The sequence below is a fragment of the Barbus barbus genome, assembly GCF_936440315.1.
Source record: "Barbus barbus genome assembly, chromosome: 49".
NCBI classification, from domain to species: domain Eukaryota; kingdom Metazoa; phylum Chordata; class Actinopteri; order Cypriniformes; family Cyprinidae; genus Barbus; species Barbus barbus.
Genome location: NC_136727.1, coordinates 14,167,760 through 14,185,765, shown reverse-complemented (window position 1 = coordinate 14,185,765; position 18,006 = coordinate 14,167,760). Strand labels below are relative to the sequence as shown.

At 36.4% G+C, this 18,006-nt stretch overlaps 1 protein-coding gene across 3 annotated transcripts; it reads right to left on the bottom strand.

Moving 5' to 3' along the window:
- Positions 1–1,568: 1,568 nt before the first annotated feature.
- On the bottom strand, positions 1,569–12,415 carry LOC306867536 (mucolipin-2-like). Of its 3 annotated transcripts, XM_079413252.1 has the most exons (14): positions 12,159–12,415; positions 10,884–11,043; positions 10,242–10,415; positions 9,692–9,845; positions 9,533–9,611; positions 9,348–9,444; positions 9,164–9,263; positions 8,931–9,043; positions 8,619–8,768; positions 7,008–7,109; positions 6,719–6,841; positions 4,110–4,316; positions 3,251–3,405; positions 1,569–2,059 (listed from the first exon to the last, which is right to left on the bottom strand). In XM_079413252.1, exons 1-14 carry the CDS (start codon positions 12,206–12,208, stop codon positions 2,023–2,025), a joined length of 1,701 nt encoding a protein of 566 aa, XP_079269378.1. In that variant the 5' UTR covers positions 12,209–12,415; the 3' UTR covers positions 1,569–2,022. The 3 variants fall into 3 exon arrangements, with proteins under 3 accessions (XP_079269378.1, XP_079269379.1, XP_079269380.1); XM_079413253.1 differs by lacking the exon at positions 4,110–4,316; XM_079413254.1 differs by lacking the exon at positions 10,884–11,043 and having other exon boundaries at positions 12,159–12,270.
- Positions 12,416–18,006: the final 5,591 nt, after the last annotated feature.

Genomic DNA, 18,006 nt, shown 5'->3' with positions numbered 1-18,006 from the left:
TTAAAGTTAAGGCAAAGATTTGCAGTTCATCTCACCATGAGCCGAACAATCCTGCTGAAAAAAAAAACAATAGAACCCTGCCCAAAACACAATAGAAAATGTAATGGATTTAAGGTTATAATGGGAATTGTATTGGTTTTAATGGAAACTAATGGTGTCTACTGGTATGTGATGGATTCTATTGGTGTTAAATCCTATTGGGAAAATGCCCAAAACACACTACAAAAAGTAATTTTGTAATGGAAAAAGCTAATGGTTTAAAATGGTATTTTAAAGGAAACCATTGGAATATATGTGAGGTTTCTATTGGGCTTCTATTGTGTAACTCAGGTAATTAAGTGTTTAAGAAAACAGTTTAAGGTTCAAACAAAGTCAGGTTGTGTCATTGGTAGATAATACGAGTGGCTTTTCTTTGTCAGCGTCTATTTCGTAAAGTTACACCTTTTTACTCAGGTGTGTGAGGTAAAGGAGGATTCACAACATTAAACATGAATATGGAGTGAATATGAACGAATATGGAGATTTTGATCAATAATACATTGAGATTTATTCTCCTAAATATATAGGCTCCTCAATATTGGACTTAGTTGTTGAACATTTAATATTTAAACTGTCACAAAGAACATATTTCTACATCGAGGGTATGAAAATTGACCAATTTTTGTTGCCGTTATTTTACCAGGATAGTCCCATTGAGATATAAAATATCTTCTTCCAGGGAGTCAAAAACACAAAAAGTTTCACACACACAAAAAAAAAAAAAAAAAAAAAAAAAAAATTGACATACACACACACACAAAATCCTAACTTCTTAATCAAAACATTTACATGTTTCCTTATAGTATACTGTAGCCGACAAACCATATTCATAAAGAGATGTGTTCAGCATGTCTGGTTTGTGGTTGTAAATATAAATGTAAATGATGGTCTGAAAAGAAAAAAAGTTTAATTGTAGCCACAAACAATAAAATAAAAGTAAATCAGTGTTGGGGCAGGTAGACCAGGTAAATTACAGATTTCAGGATTGAGTTTCATTTCTTCCAGAAACAAGAAGTGAAGCCGTCATTCTAAAAACAAGCACTTCTGATTTAATTGGTTATTGAGGTTAAGAAAGCACCTTTTGCAAAACTCTCTCTTTTAACAACCCCTATTGTCACCAAGTTTCTAGAGTGCATGATATTTCATTTTAATGCTTTGAATAACAAAGCAACCCAAAAAAGAAAAGCACACACACAAAGGGCCTCTTAGTTTGCAAATACAAAATACTTTTATTATCTTCCACTCCCTCACCAAAGGTCTTTCTCCCAGTGAGCAATTGCTTACTAAGCAAGTCACGTAGGAACTTGTCTGCCTTCCCTGTTAATTGTGGGATGATGATGATAATGAGCCGTGATTCACATCATGATCATCTCCACCAAGACAAAAGTTGCCTTGGCTGAGTGAACTATGCATTCTTAGAACTCCGCTGTTGCACATAAACATTACAGTCATTCCTTACACACTTCACATATTTGAAGCACAATATTAAGACACTTTATCTTTGAAATATTTCTAAACACCTTTGAGGAAACATGCCAAAGGGCTGATTTAAAAATCAACACAAATGTGTAATTTGAAGCGACTCTCTAATGTAAAACATAAGCAGACAATCAACATAAATAATATCATAAAAGATATTTCCTCTACTGCCCAACATTAAACAGGGATAATTTTACAGATTGCACATCAAAATGCATCCAACATCATCTGCGGTTGCCATTTGACCCACAAAATGCTTCATTTTTTGCTCTTAATTGCATTGTAGTGCACTTTGGCAGATATGATTTGGCATTTATCCGTTTGCTAATGTAGTTCTTACTGGTTCCTAATGAAATTGGCATGTTCACAGGAAGATCTTGCTTCCTGTGTAGTACATGAACCATGTACATGGAGCGGTAAACATGTTCACATAATCTTTCCCCTTATTAAGCTGCAAATCCATAGCAGTTTTCAGTATATTCAACATTGAATCAGTCGCAACGGTCAACTGATGAGAATGATGGTGTCGTCTTTGGGAACCCTGCAGAAAGAGCACAAATTAGGTATATTGGGAGTTGGCATTTCGTATATTTGTGCATGGATGATCTGAAACCAGCCTTAGAAACAGTTTCTGTTGTCTTTGAACCAATTTACAGTACAATTTTAAGTTCTGATGGTTTTTCAGCCCAGATTTTGGTTGCACAGCTTTCAGCCTTTATATAAATGTGGTTGGTTGCAGTTTCCAAAAGGAAGTGAAACTAAAGATTCCTAAACAAACTCCATTTTTGAGTCCTAAAAAATTTGCAGGTTAGTTTCGTTGCAAATTAGGTAAATTCCTTATATCGAACTGTCACTGTAAGTCTTTTTGTTACGAAAAAATATATTTATATTCTATAGTTTGGGGTTAAATTAAATTGATTAAAGTTGTTACAAAAAATGCAAAAATAAATTGCATTTATAAATATCTTAAAACATTAAATTCTAATAATATGTAAAAAAAATGTATGTTTTTATTCCAAGCCTTTATATTTTTGATAATATAAATGCAGTCTTGGTGAGCATCTTTCAAAAAATAATAATAATAATAATTAGATCAGTCAACCAGGAATAACACGTTCCTCTTTCTGCCAGATGAAAAGATAATGAAATATAATTCTGGTCCACCTGTTGAGCAGGAACACCAGTTGATCTAATCTGAAGAGATGATGGAAGATTCTTGTAAAACCCAATTTAATCCCAAAGTACTGTAATATCATGCTGAAATCCAGTCAGTGCAGCATAAGTGGCTTTTAACCTGATATTTAGTCGCAGCATCAAATTATAGCCGGGCTTTCCATCTCATCTGACACTCAAGCAAACAATGAGTCCTCCATTCGGAGTTCAGTTTCATGTTTTCTCGCTTTGCAACCCAAAACATCTAGAAACTTACAAGACAAAAAGCTCTGGCAATATTCCCCAGAGGGAAAAAAGAAGAAGCTCAGAACAATAATGGGCATCATTATGGGGGCAACTTTTTCTTTTCTAAACTTTCGTTTGTTTATCGTTCCTACAAGGCAAGGGGAAGCCTTCGATTTTTATTTTTTCCACAGAGAACATTTCTCTGTAATCAGCACTTAGCTGGGTGTGTCTGTCTTTCTCTCCCACCACTAATTCCATTTCTCATGCCATAGTGGGCTGACCTCAGCTCTGAGGAAACACTGCTGCCCTGCAGCTGATGTCTACAATTATATACCTTTTGCAGCAACACAGCATAACTGAAGGGTGGATGGACTCGGCTTCACCACACTCTGTGCCGACCCCCTCCTGCCCCTGGAGGGGGAAACCCTCTTTCTGCCCCATCAGAAACCGCCTGAGCTCTGTCATGGGGAAGCCTGTCGTTTGGTAACCCTAGACAAAAAGGAGAAGTTTATATGATTATGAAGCGCTAAAAACAAGTACATTATAGTACAGTTCTTTATTCCTTGAATTTAATTCAACCTGCAAGGAAAGTTCATCTAGAAATGAAAACTATGCCACCATTTACTCACTCTGATGTTGTCCTGACTCAATTTATTTATTTTATATTAATTTTATTATTAATTCTTCAAAAAGCAAAAAGCACAAACAAAATACAAACAAAAAACAGAACAAAACTAAACTACCCCCCCCCCCCCCCCCCCCCCAAAAAAAAACTCCCACAAATTTTTTTTTAAAATAAACCAAAGGCAAAGCAAAACAAACAAAAAAACAGAACAAAACAAAACTAAAACAAAAAGAAAAAGGAAAAGGCAGAGTCATAGACACTCATTTGCTCTATTATTTCACTAATAAGGCCGCTTCCTACAAACCCTAAATTCGATAATAACTAAATGTATTTATTACCATTGCACTTTTTGCCAGTTTTTTATTTTTTTATTATTATTTTTATAGTGGGATAGTGGAAGGAATATAATAGGATATAATAGGATGAAGGGGGATAGCAAGAGTTCGAGATGCTTGCAAGCCGCTTCAAACTTGCATCCACGTAAGCATTGCAGTCCAATGTGTTGGAACGTGTGCTAACCACTAAACCATGAAGAAATACTAGTCACAGTAGGTTAAGCTGATAGTACCTTGATGGTCTCATAAGTGTCTGTGATGAGGGCGATGAAGAGACTGAGCACCATGTAGATGAAGAGCGAGATGAACGAGTAGAGATAAGCTCGGCTGAACAGCCACACCATTGTGTTCTTTTGCTTAAACTCTGCAAATGTAGGGAACATGTCGTCCCCATTGACTAGGGAGAAGAGGCACTCTGCCACACGACTCAGACCTTCAAACTGACCCGCATACAATTGGTGAATGCATGGGAGAAAACAGGAGAAAGTGTGCATGAGACTAGCGTGAAATACTGACAGCTAGCAATATAAAAATACATTATTTATTCATAAAAACTCTTTATACAATTATGTGTGTGTGCAAATATGTATACAGATTAGATAGATAGATAGATAGATAGATGTAAATTTTTTATATAAATGTTTATAAATGATATTAAAAAAAATGTGTAAAACTTGTTCATTTTATGTATTATATATAGTATATCAAATTAATATATATTGAGTGGTATATATCTATAAAATTATACAAAATATAACATGTAATACGTGTGTGTGTGTGTGTGTGTGTGTGTGTGTGTGTGTGTGTGTGTGTGTGTATGTATGTATGTATGTATGTATGTATATATATATATATATATATATATATATATATATATATATACAGTGCCCTCCATAAGTATTGGAACAGTAAAGACAAAATTGCTCTGTTGGCTGTGGAGTCAAGACATTTACAAATATGATTAAAAGATGAATATGAGACAAAACTACAGAATGTCACATTTTATTATTGGGTGATTCAACACATAGATGTTTTAGCAGCTAAGAAGTTCAGCACTTTTAGAGTTTCATCCCTCTATCTGATGTGAGCATAAGTATTGGAAGTTGCCTCACAGGTCTTTCTAAGTGATCAGCTGTGTCCTGTTGCATTAATTCTTCAGATATTAAAAGCAGGGAATGTGTCGTATCAGTTATATCCATTACTTCTGCATTCTGAATATTGCATTCGATGATGACACACACAAGCCAGGATGAAGACGAGGGAGCTGACTTTGAGAGAGAAGCAAGCAATTTGGATGCTAAAAGAAAAGAGGAAGTCAGTTAGAGCTCTAGCAAAAGCAAAGGGCATGGAGAAATCAAGAGTTTGGAAACCACCAGCAACCAACAACGACCTGATCGGCTGAGAAAACAACAGTAGTTGATGACAGACAAATCATAAAAGCTGTGAAAATTAATCCTAAAAGATGTGTCTGTAAAATCACCAACAACTTCCAGAAAGCTGGGGTGATGCTCTGACAATCTACTGTCCTCAGGAGACTTTGACAGAATTACAGATGCTACACAGCAAGATGCAAACCTCTGACCAGCACCAAAAATAGAAAGGCAAGATTAGAGATTGCAAAAAAGCACAAATGTGAGCCAGAAGAGTTTTGGAGCTGTGTTTATGGACCGATGAGACAAAGATGAACCTTTATCTAAGTGATGGGAAAGCAAAAATGTGGAAAAAAAAACTGAACTGCAAATGATCCCAAGCATACGGCCTCATCTGTAAAGCATGGTGGGGGTGGTGTCATGGCATGGGCATGCATGGCTGTCTCTGGATCAGGCCCTCTCAACTTTACTGATGACTTAATGTATGATGACAGTAGCAGAATGAATTTGGAAGGGTACAAAACCATCTTGCCTACCAATATTCAAGAAAATACCACCAGATTCATTGGGAAGTGCTTCATATTTCATCAGGACAATGACCCAAAACACCCTGCCAGTTCAGTCAAGGAATTTATAAGAGCAAAGAAATGGAAAGTCTTAGACTGCCCAAGTCAATCTCCAGATTTAAATCAGATTGAACATGAATTTCACCAGCTAGAGAGTAGAGTAAAGGCAGAAACTTCCCAAAACAAGCAACAACTGGAATTGGCTGCATTAAAGGCTGGGAAAAGTATTTCAAAGGATGAGACCAAGAGTCTGGTGATGTCTATGGGTCACAGACTCACTGCTGTGATTGTGCGTAAGGGATCTGCATCTAAATAATAGCTTTTAATCTTTTATATCTGCCTTATGTTCAACTGTCCCAATACTTATGCTTACATCAATGAGTGGGATGAACTCTAAAAGTGCTGTTCTTTTTTATTTGGTAAAGCATGTATGTGTTGAAACGGCTAATAATAAAATGTGACATTCTGTAGTTTTGTCTCATATTCATCTTTTAATCATATTTGTAAATGTCTGGACTCCACAGACAACAGAGCAATTTTGTCTTTACTGTTCCAATACTTATGGAGGGCACTGTGTGTGTATATATATATATATATATACACACACACACACACACACATATAATTTTTATTTTAAAATACAAAAGGTACCATTGTTCTATTATATTCTATTCATTATATTGTATTTTATTCTTTTCTACTCCATTCTATTCTGTTTAGTCAATAGATGGCTTCTTTAAAATATAAGTGAACATATACTGCCATCTACTGTACATAAGAAAGACTACAAAATTAAAACAAGGAAGTATGTTGCAGTGCATCCATATTTCAATAGTATATAATACAAACCACAAACATTTACCCAGTGGGTTTGTTTGTTTATTTCTTTTTGAGAACTTTATTTACCTTCTCATGGTAGGGTCCCAGAACAATCCATCCACAGAAGGTGTAGCCGAGGTAGATCATTCCTGCGCAGCAGCAGAAGCGCAAAACCTTTGGTAAGGCTGCTCGCATAGTGAGGATAAGCACCTGTGTTGTCATAAAAATATTTCAGGGCCCTAATAAATGATTAGTTTTTAAGCAGCTAATACTGTTATATGACTAGTGGTCAATAAAACGCACGTGCTTCACTTTGGCCAACTTGCTGAACATTTACTTTAATGTTCCTAATGTGATTTTGTGCATTTTAACTTACATTGTATTTTTCAAAGTATCCCAGATACCTTATGACGCCCACCCAGACCATTAGAGTTGATGTTCCCAGGAAGATGCTGCAGACATCATAGTTATTCAAGCTCTGTGAGGAGAAAGGAAGTTTATTAGTGTTTTGAATGTAGGCCAAACTCGTTCTTCCATGTGAGTGCAAAGTAAACATTACATAAAATGGTTTAATTGCCATGCCTTAAATCACCCTACAGCACAGACCCAAAGTCTAAAGACTACTGAGTGTGTATCTGTAAGAGAGTTGCGTAATGCCATGAAAAACTGCTGTTTAAAAGAACATGAACTGTGAACTTTAGAAACTAAAATCAAATAATTTGAGTATATTTTACTCCAAATTTAAATTACCTTTCAAAAATAATTGAAAGAAATAAAAACACTATCATAATTAATACATGACAATAAATAATTACATTTTATAATATGTTTCCACCTAACTTTATAAACTCAGATAAAAAAAATTCATGAAAATTAAGCACGTTCCCACCAAAAAATAAATTTAAATAAACAAAACAAAAACACTAACATAAATAAAATAATTAAACTCAACACAATTAAGCACATTCTCCTTCCAAATTTAGATTACCTTATCAAAAAAACTAAATGAACAAAATAAAAACACTAATATAATAAATAAATACACACATAACAAAAATATTTAACTGTATAAAGTGTTTGTTTCCAACTATCTTTAGAATGTCAAATCTGATGATTTTAATTCAAATTAAGCACATTTTACCTCTATTTAACTACATTCGATTACCTTACCAAAAATAAGGACAAATTCATGAATACAATTTTAATTAATTAATTAAAAATGATAATATTTCCCCCAAATATAAAATTATATCCGTTAAAATCAAGCACAATTTCTCTCAAAAAATTAAAATGAAATATTTCACATTCAAAATCAATCGACTTTTTGTGAAAATTAAGTATATTTTCCCTCCACAATTACTTCACAATAAATTATTTTAAACAATAAACAAAATTTAAATAAAAATAGAGTAAATAAAGTTTAATATATGCTATTAATATAATATGTTGAATTAAATAAAATGAGTGCTGTCAAACGATTAATCGTATCCAAAATAAGTTTGTGTTTACATGTGCACTGTGTATATTTATTGTGTATATATAAATACACACACATTCAGTATATATTTTGAAAATGTTTACATGCATATGCATTTATATATTTATATTCTAAAAGTTTTGTATATATAAATATATTTAATATACAAACATAACATATATTTTTTAAATTTATACATGCATGTGTTTGTATTTATATATACATAAATATACACAAGTATACACATATATTATATAAACAAAAACTTATTTTGGATGTGATTAACTGTTTGACAGCACTAACTAAAATATGCATATATAATGAGAATCACCATTATATTGGGAATTAAAAAAAAATTAAATGTTTTAATTAATATGAATGGGAGGGATTTCTCTCATAGACCAACTAATAACGTTACAATCACCATTTTTTTTACATTTAAGGAACTACAATTTCCTCTGCAAATTTTCAGATTGTGTGAGTATATCTAATTCATAAAAAGAAAAGCACCTTAGCCTGTATTTCCATTTTTAGGATGGATCCAATGATGGCCAAAACATCACTGATGATCACCAAGATGTACCAGCCATTCAAGAACTCCCTCTGATCATCTTCACACACTTTCTGGTTATAATTCTCAAGACAGAAGCTAGAAAACCGCTGCAGAGAGAGGAAGTGTCACATGAAGGAAACACTGACAGGCCACAAAATTATCAGAACGGCATGAGTTCACATTGAGTCACTATGCCAGAACATCAAAAATAGCTGATGTAGATTTTAAAAACACATCTGTGATATTGACAGAATTTAAAGCAGGTTTACCTGAAGTAACCTCACAGCAAGTATAATGGAACGTGTGCAGAGCACTGCAGAGATCAGACACACTACAATAACGAAGCCATCAAAGATCAGGAGGTAGTGAGTGTTTTTCTGTGCTGAAAAAGACAATAACAAACCATCTCAATTTCACGTGCCTTCGTCATAACATTAAAAACTTATTACAATTAATCATTGGCCATAGGCATTCATTGTAGTTGATGATTTTTTCCACATACCAGTTCCTGAAATCTTCCAGTTTCTGCACACACTACTAACAGCGTCAAAATCAAGGGTCAATTTCACCTTCCCGCTATGACAACTGTTATCAAAGCGAATCTGCAAAAAATCTAAATTGATTTATTCAGTAATACAAGCTAAAATGGATGTAAATTGATTTTTATCCCCAAAAATGGACCTTACCTTTACAAAAAATGAATAACAGTCCGGCAGCTCACGAGAACGAACAGTTTGCAAATTGATTCCTTTGAGCGCGAAAGTGATCTCAATATCGACAAGCCTGTACTTCAAACAAAACATTACTAGCATTATGTGAAAATTAAGAGAATTGTTTAAATCTTTTGGTTATATAATTTAGGTTTACAAACCTATAAAAATCCAGCTCAAAAAATGAAATGTTGTTCTTTCTCCATGTTTTAGTGGACTCTGGATCAAGACTCAAGCAAACTGGAAGGACAAAAACAGTTCAGTTTAGGCAATACAATATGATTTATAGTAGATATTCACATTTTCTGAAAATATGTAACCTGTTTCAAGCTCGGCATCAACATCGTAAGCTTCCTCAGATGGTTCAACGCTGCCTTTCTTGTAGCTCTTCTTACAGATGATCAAGGGCAGAAACGTTTCATTCTCTTCGGCGTAACTAACAGGACCTACAGACAGGTTTCCTAACAGAGAATACTGTTGAACACATAAATAAATATTATAGTAAACAAGTTTTAACTTTATTTCTTCACATAAAGAAAAGAGTAGCACGTTTGATAAATATGTTCATAAATCACTCACATGGAGAGGGTCGCCTTATGGGCGTAGACATTTTGAAATCACATGACCAGATAAATATGATTTGCTTTATTAGAATAACCTTCCTATTAGTAGGCATTTTCTCTCACACAAAAAGGCTTGAAACAAAGACAACTGAAACCTTTTGCTTTCATTTGATGCTTCATCCACACCACTAGGTGTCAGTATAAGATCAACAAAATTGCCTGTAACATAAGTAATGCTAATAAAGTAACAGAGGAGGAAAAAGTTGCGGAGAACAAAAATCAAGATAAATATAAAACGAATACAAACCTGATCTATAACATAGCGTAAACTATCATATACACTCTGTTTGGTGTAGACAGCAATGCTGTAGTCATCCTCATCCACACCACTGTAGCCCTTCAGAAACAAACTCTTAAAGGCCATGAGGTTCTCCTCCTTGTAGGACACCACAAGCTGGTTATTCAGTCCAAACAATATAAGCTTTGAAAAACAAAAAAAACAGATGTTTTCAGCCTGGCTGGTGGAACATTATGGCTTTGTGTGTACTGTAGCTTTTAGAAAATTCAATTATGATCACATAATTACAAATCTTTCAAGTCGTCAGAAAGGGTTTACATATGAAGCTGAAATGTGTAATTTCTGCCCCACTAGTCACCAAATAAAACATAATAGTAACTGTGTTCAAACAGGTTTCCTGGCCACTCCCCCTGCCTTCCATTGGTCAAACAAACCCCGCCCCCCACAATTGAGTGGTTGAGCCACCTAAGCTTGTTGGGTTTCTCAAACAAACAGAAACACGTTTTGATAACACCAAAGAGACACTTTTTTTTAACAGGAAATCACACTTAGCAGTCTTTGCATATTAAGCTGGGCTACAAAAGTATTTTTTTAAAACCAAACCACAGTTGCATACTTCAGCTTTAAGCAAACATATAGCCCAATAAATACCTGAAGTGTAATCATGAAAATTTTAAAAATTTGCACTGCTAATTTCCATGGTAACTGTCGCCGGGTTTTGTACTTCTCACAAGGGCTCATGAAGTAAAACCGCAAGTCATCTCTCAGTATTTCTTCTGTCATGGGATCAGTGGCCATGGATGTGGAGACACTGTATCAAAACATATGATCCAGATTGAATTTTTAATTCTTTAGGAATTAATTAAAAAAAATATGAAATAGACGGTTAGTAGGTTAAGAAAAAAGCAATCAACTTGTACCCAGCATACTTGGGGGAGGGGGGCTCAAATAAAAGATAGTTTTAGTTTGTTTCATTCATTCATTTTTATTGCATGATGTTTTATTTCGTACTTTTAATTACTTCAAAATGATTCTAAAACGTGAAAAACTAAATTAAAAATAAAATAACAACGATGTTTAATAAACATTATTAGTAGTCCTAATAAGTAAACTATTATTGTTGTTTTACATAATTTAATAAACATCGACTATCCAATAATAACAATAATAAATCATCAAATATAATTAATAATAACAAATTGTTGTTGTTGTGAATTATTTGTGTATAAACACTGAATCTTCAATAATTACATTTATGCATTTAGCAGAGGAGGAATAACAACAAAACAACATCAACTAATAATAATAACAACAACAACAACACAGAAGTCATTTTTATATACAAATTAAATTACAGACTTCTTATTGAGACATTACCCAAACTTGGTCTTGTATATCATCATGAATGCAGCCGATAAGCGTGATTTGTGATACCTTACAAACATATATTTGAGTACAAACAGATGATAAATCAATTTATTACACATTACCCATGTGACAGAGCTCTGTTTAGTATGAGGAAGATGGAAGGGGTCAATGAACAAAAAAGGAAAGGGAGGGAAAATTAGTTGCTCAGTAAGCATTTCTTAAACTGAGCCTTTATGAATAATTGCAAAAACTTTGCACTACATGTCTCTTAAAAACACTACCAAAGGTACAAGTCCAAGGCTGTGCTTGTCTGCTCAACAGCACTGACAGTTTAGTTACTGACAAACTACTTATAATAAACTACTGTTTATTGAATTCATGAGGAAAACAAGCAAGTTTACAAGTTTGAACCTTTTTGCAGAGCCAGAGTATTTCAATTATGTTGTGCTTTATTAGACCTAAATTAAAAAATGTACACTACTTGTGCATTTCTAACTGTTTATTTGTCATGCAAAATAATTTTACATAAGGAATTAAGTAAAACCTAGTCTAACTTACCTTGACACGTCAACTCTGGCACCCTGGCAGTACTTATCAGACAGTTCCATGCCACCTGTTATCCGAGACAAAACACGTTCCGTTCCTTGATCCTAAATTACTATATAACCTCGCGTGTGACGTTACAGCTAGAACAAGTTCAACAGCGCCCATCGACCAATCAGGAGCGATGAGGATTCCCGATGGGCGTGGCCTCACTGTAAGACGAAATAGAACGTTCTTTCTGTTGCTCACTGACTTGTGAAACGTCACAAAGAGTCGATTGAGGAACTACAGAGTCTCAATATAAACAAAAACAGACCACACGCTATTTTAATACAGCAAGTATGCTTTTAATGAGTGAAGTGAAAAAGGTAGGTAGGCCTATGTCCTTTTTGGAAATTTGGAAACTGGGCTTTTAAAGCTTGAATAACCTTCATTGACAGCAAGATACTCCCTGCACAAACAAAATACAGAATTCTGGTAAAGAATTATGCACAATCAACATTCACAGTAACGTACATATATACAAAATAGTAGAGGGTATGAGCAAAGTGCAAATATTATGTATATGACCCATTTGATCAAATATACAGTGAATACTGCAAATGCCAGGAGTGTCGCTGTGAATTCTCCCCACATTCCAATTCGGCTACACACTTCAGTTTTGTCACAACCCACTCTGTTTCGACAGAGTTCATCTAACTGCGGTAAACTGCACATTAAGAGTCCTCTGTTCTGCAGCCGGTAGTCTCCTCATTCCTCCTCAAGGGTGTGATAGTGGAGGTCCCTCCTTCAGATGTGAATCCCGGCTTCTTCAGCCTCCCGTTGATAGCCCTGTTCTGGCTGTCCCAGACGTGGTTTTTGGAGCTAGTCTTCCTTCTAGAGCACACCCAATAGGAGATTCCAATCAGGAAAGACCTGCTGTCTCAACTCCAAGGCAGAATCTGGCACCCTCGGCCTGAGATATGGAAGTTATGTGTGTGACTGATCGGCAGTAACCTCTGGTCTTCCTGCGGACATTCAGAAGACCATTGATAATGCTAGGACTCTTTCTACTAGGAGGCTTTATTCTTCCAAATGGAAGGTATTTGAGCCGTGGTGTTTGCTCATGCAGTAGACCCAGCCAGCTGTCCGATTGGTTCAGTGGTGCAGGAGAAGTTTGGAGCTGGAGCAGTTGCTACCACCTTGAGAGTTTATATCGCAGCTATTGCTGCTCGTAGAAATGTGGACAAAGTCCCCCTAGGTAGGCATCGTTTGAGGCCAGTGAGCCCTGTCGGTGTTCCTTCCTACAGCCCAGACCCGGTTATGTCCCCAAGGTTCTTTCGCTCCACATCATTTCACTCACAGGTGGTCATGCTTCACTCCTTTTGCTGTCTTCACCTGTTCTGCCCTTTTTGAGCTTTGAAGCATTATGTGTACCACTCTCGCCAGTGGCACAGGTCCTCCCAATTGTTGGTGTGTTTTGGTGCCGGCTGCAGAGAGCTCGCTGCATCAAAACGTAGTATTTCTCATTGTCTCATTGAATGAGGGATGCCATCTCACTTGATTATGTGGTGTGAGGTCTCTCTTCACCACTAGTCATTCAAGCTCATTCTACCAGGAGTGTTGCCTCCTCTTAAGCTCTTTTTAGAGGAGTTCCCCGGAGGATATTTGTGTGCCAGCAGGATGGTCCTCTCCTCATACTTTTATCAGGTTTTATAGTTTGGCCTGATATGGCAGCGCTTAGCTAGGCAGGGTGGTATATCGTTCCCGTTGCCTCATAGCTATGCAGCGTTGAGTGAGCCTATGAAAAAGAACGTCTTGGGTTACTCATGTAACCCATGTTCTCTGAATAGGGAATGAGATGCCGTGTTAACTGCCAAACTTCTCGCACTGCCGACAGGACTTTTTCATCAGGAAATCTGAGGAGCAGATAGCGCTCTATTAGATTTGGCGATGTGGTGACATCAGGTAGCACCCGCACCATCAGCCAATGAATTGGCATGATTCCATTAATGTTTCAGACAATTGGCACAACAAAGGGGTGTTCCCACTGCGTCACAGCTACCCAGCATTTCATTCCCTATTCAGAGAACGAGTAGCCTGAGACATTTTACAATGCAAAGTTTGAACAGAGACTTTTATCACTGAAAAAACATAAAGGAAAAAAAAAGCACTGTAAGAAGTCAGAAAGAGCTTTATTACCAAGTATGTTTACACACACCAGGAATTTGACTTGACGACAGGACCTTCCAGTGGTGAAGAGAGAAGCCCGAGAAGCCATTAGGACCCAGACTGAAGAAAAAAGCATTTTAGAAACAGCATGTAAAATCATCAAAGAAAATAAAAAAATAAGGAAAAAAGTCCTGGATATTAAGTCAACAAGGCTGAAAGAAATAATTGACACTGAGACAACCACTAAAAAAAAAAAAAAAAAAAAAAAAAAAAAAAAAAAAAGACATGAAAACAGTCTAACAGGTGAGGCGACTATAGACAGATGAGTGATCTCCCTGTAAAACCAGATTTAATTTTTACTCAAGAACACACTAAACTACATTATTGAAGATAACCACTCTTCAGTGAAACAGCTGACATAGATGGAAAAAGATCTACAGATCAACATGGACCCGGTTATCACTGGAGAAGTTAAGGAATCTATTCAGAGCCTGAAAAAAAACAATAAAGCACCAGGTAAAGATAATATGTGCTCTGAGATGTTAAGGGCTGAGGATCAAGAAACACGACAGGTCTTTCAATGAATCTTACAAGAAATATGGGATAGCGATGAAATACCCATCACGTGGAAAACAGCTACAAAAGCTAAAATACTGAAGAAAGGGAACCCTGGAGATTTTTACAATTGGAGAGGTATTACTCACCAGAAGTCATATTTCAACAAATCATTGAAGCAGTTAATACATTTTCATTTTAATTTTAATTTTTTTGCCACTTAACACCTAGCCAGAAGGTGTCAGTATAATGTCCAAACCCAGTGATACTATTGGGACAAATAAGAGAACTGCACCTTCAATAGGCTATGCTGTTTATAATATCTTAAACTTGGTGTACCTCGATTATCACTGATTATATAAATTATATTAATTTCTGTGTTGACTGCACCATACCATCAAGCACCATCCTTTGTTATCCCAACAATCCCTGGTACAGAAAGGGCCAACAAACTTAATCTGTTTTTTAGTACATTTGATGATGTTTCTGCCCTTCCTGCCCGGGGGCCTCATTTATAAAATGTTGCGCAGAAACCATCCTAAATTTGATCTTACGATCATTTCTAAGATAGGCGTACGTGCGATTCATAGAATGAACATACGAACAGAAAACGTGTGTACGCATCTCTTTCAGATGTGAAATCTATGAATCGCAACTGATCTTGAACTTGCAATTGCAATTGAATGGTTTCAACTCTCTGCCTTGTAAACAAATTATAATCATTAATTAATATCATTAACATATAAAATATCACCAATCATCATAATTTAGAACAGCGAGCTGCAAGCACAGCTTATATTTTAAAAAACCTGCAGTACTTTTGACAATAAAAAGTGCGTATGTCTGCTCAGACCCTGACGTGACGCTAAGCACTTTTCCACGTCAAAGATCGTTTTTATAAATATGAACGTTGGCATGGATTTAAGCGTACGCACACTCTAAGATCAAATCTGAGCATACGCACACTTTATAAGTGAGGCCCCAGGACTTCTCTGTTTGTCCATCATCATTAGCCACTCAACTCTTGGAACCTTTGTTAGCAGGGCCCTTTGTTATGGGAGACTTCTTGCATCGTGCCTGTTACAGGCCTGTGGCATTAACGTCCCATATTATGACGATTCTGGAGAGACTGGTGCTGGAGGAGCTCAGGCCCATGGTTAGGCCTTTTATAGATCCTCTTCAGTTTGCCTACCAGCCCCACCTGGGAGTTGAGGACGCTATTATCTACATGCTGGATCGAGCTTATACTCACCTGGATAAGGCGGCAAGCACTGTGAGTGTCATGTTTTTGACTTCTCCAGTGCTTTCAACACCATCCATCCGGCCCTACTGGGTGAGAAGCTGACAGCGAAGCAGGTGGATGCCTCTCTCGTGTCTTGGATTGTGAACTACCTGACTGGCAAACCAGAGTATATTCGATTGCAGCAATGTGTGTCAGACAGAGTAGTTTGCAACACTCCACAGGGGATTGTGCTGTCTCCTTTCCTCTTCACCATGTACACTGCAGATTTCCGCTATTGTACAGAATCCTGCCATCTTCAGAAATTTTCTGATGACTCCGCTATAGTTGGTTGCATCAGCAGTGGTGAGGAGACTGAGAACAGGACTACAGTGGATAACTTTGTCACATGGTGTGAGAGGAACCATCTACAGCTCAATGTGACAAAAACAAAGGAGCTGGTGGTCGACCTGCGGAGGACTAGGGCAACTATGATCCCTGTTTTCATTCAGGGGGTCTCAGTGGATATTGTAGAAAACTATAAATACCTGGGAGTCCACATGAACCATAAACTGGACTGGACTAAGAACTCTGGAGTTGTCTACAAGAAGGCCCAGAGTCGTCTCAGTTTTTTGAGAAGGCTGAAGTCCTTTAACATCTTTACGACGATGCTGAAAATTTTCTTCTTTTTTGCTGTTGTATGCCAGGGAAGCAGACTAAAGGTAGCTGATGCCAATAGACTGAACAAACTTATCCGTAAGGCTGCTTCTGTTGTGGGGGTGGAGCTGGACTCTCTGACTGTAGTGTCTGAAAGAAGGATGTTGTCTAAGCTTCTGAGTTCTGACCATCTTAGACAACACCTCTCACCCACTTCATAATGTCCTGGGTAGATATAGGAGTACGGTCAGTCAAAGACTTACCTAGGTGCTCCACAGAGCGACACAGGAAATCTTTTTTACCTGTGTCTATCAGACTTTATAATTCCTTAGTATAATAATGTATTTTGTGTAATATTATATTCTTACTTGTATAGTATTTAAATCTTGAAGTTGTATTTTTTTCTTGTATATACATTTTTCCTTGTATTTGTTTAGGAGCTGCGGTAACAAACCTAATTTCCCTCTGGGGATTAATAAAGTATTTATGATTCTGATTCTGAAAGATAGTTTAGCAGATTTACTGTAAAATAAAACTAAGGAAAATGTAGGAAATCATGGATTTCTTGTTAAACTTAAGCAGAATCAACATACACATTGCATATAATAAAGAGTACCAAAGTATTTAGTAGTGAGATATTGGATATGTATTTAATATGTTTGATCTGATATAAGCACAATGTAGACGGTTTGAGTAATGTACATGTACTGTTCATTATTGAATCAATGAATCATAATTTCAGTATTTAAAAAAATCTAGTCATTCACTTGAGTAGCTCCAAGTGTTTTCACTTCTGTTTGAGCAGAAGGCACATTGCTTACAGGCTTGTCTTTCTGCCCTTTTTTGTTCACAGTAGATGCATTTTCTCCTTTTCCTCAGCTTTCACTTCAGGCTCTGTATTTTCATTTGTACCAGGATCCACCTCCTCTGTCCGCTGCTGAAAATCAGTCTCATCATCGCCAGACATGTTACCTGTAGTGCGTTTCCTGTCGGAGTTCCATGCTTCTGTCCTCCTGTCTGTTTAGTGGGACATGATCATCTCCTGCCCTGAAGCCCTGGTCACCTCGGTTTCCTGCTTGATTTACTTCCCATTGCCCTGTAGCGGCTGCAGAGCGTCGCCCCTATCCCAAGATTCCTCATTCTCAGGGATGGTATCATAAAGGTTTTAATGGTATTCCTACTCTTACCGATACCGCTTATCAATCTGGTACTTTAAAGGGATCCCTGGGTATTAAGACTTGTATGGATTAATATAATGTAAATTATGTCTCTTACTGAAAT

Excerpts from the sequence above, each read along its gene's own strand:
- LOC306867536 (XM_079413252.1), bottom strand. The coding sequence starts at position 12,208 with ATGGAACTGTCTGATAAGTACTGCCAGGGTGCCAGAGTTGACGTGTCA. Across the intron at positions 8,769-8,930 it reads TTGCTGTGAGGTTACTTCAG|CGGTTTTCTAGCTTCTGTCT; the intron begins GTAAACCTGCTT and ends CTCTCTCTGCAG. Across the intron at positions 7,110-8,618 it reads AAATGGAAATACAGGCTAAG|AGCTTGAATAACTATGATGT; the intron begins GTGCTTTTCTTT and ends TTCTCCTCACAG.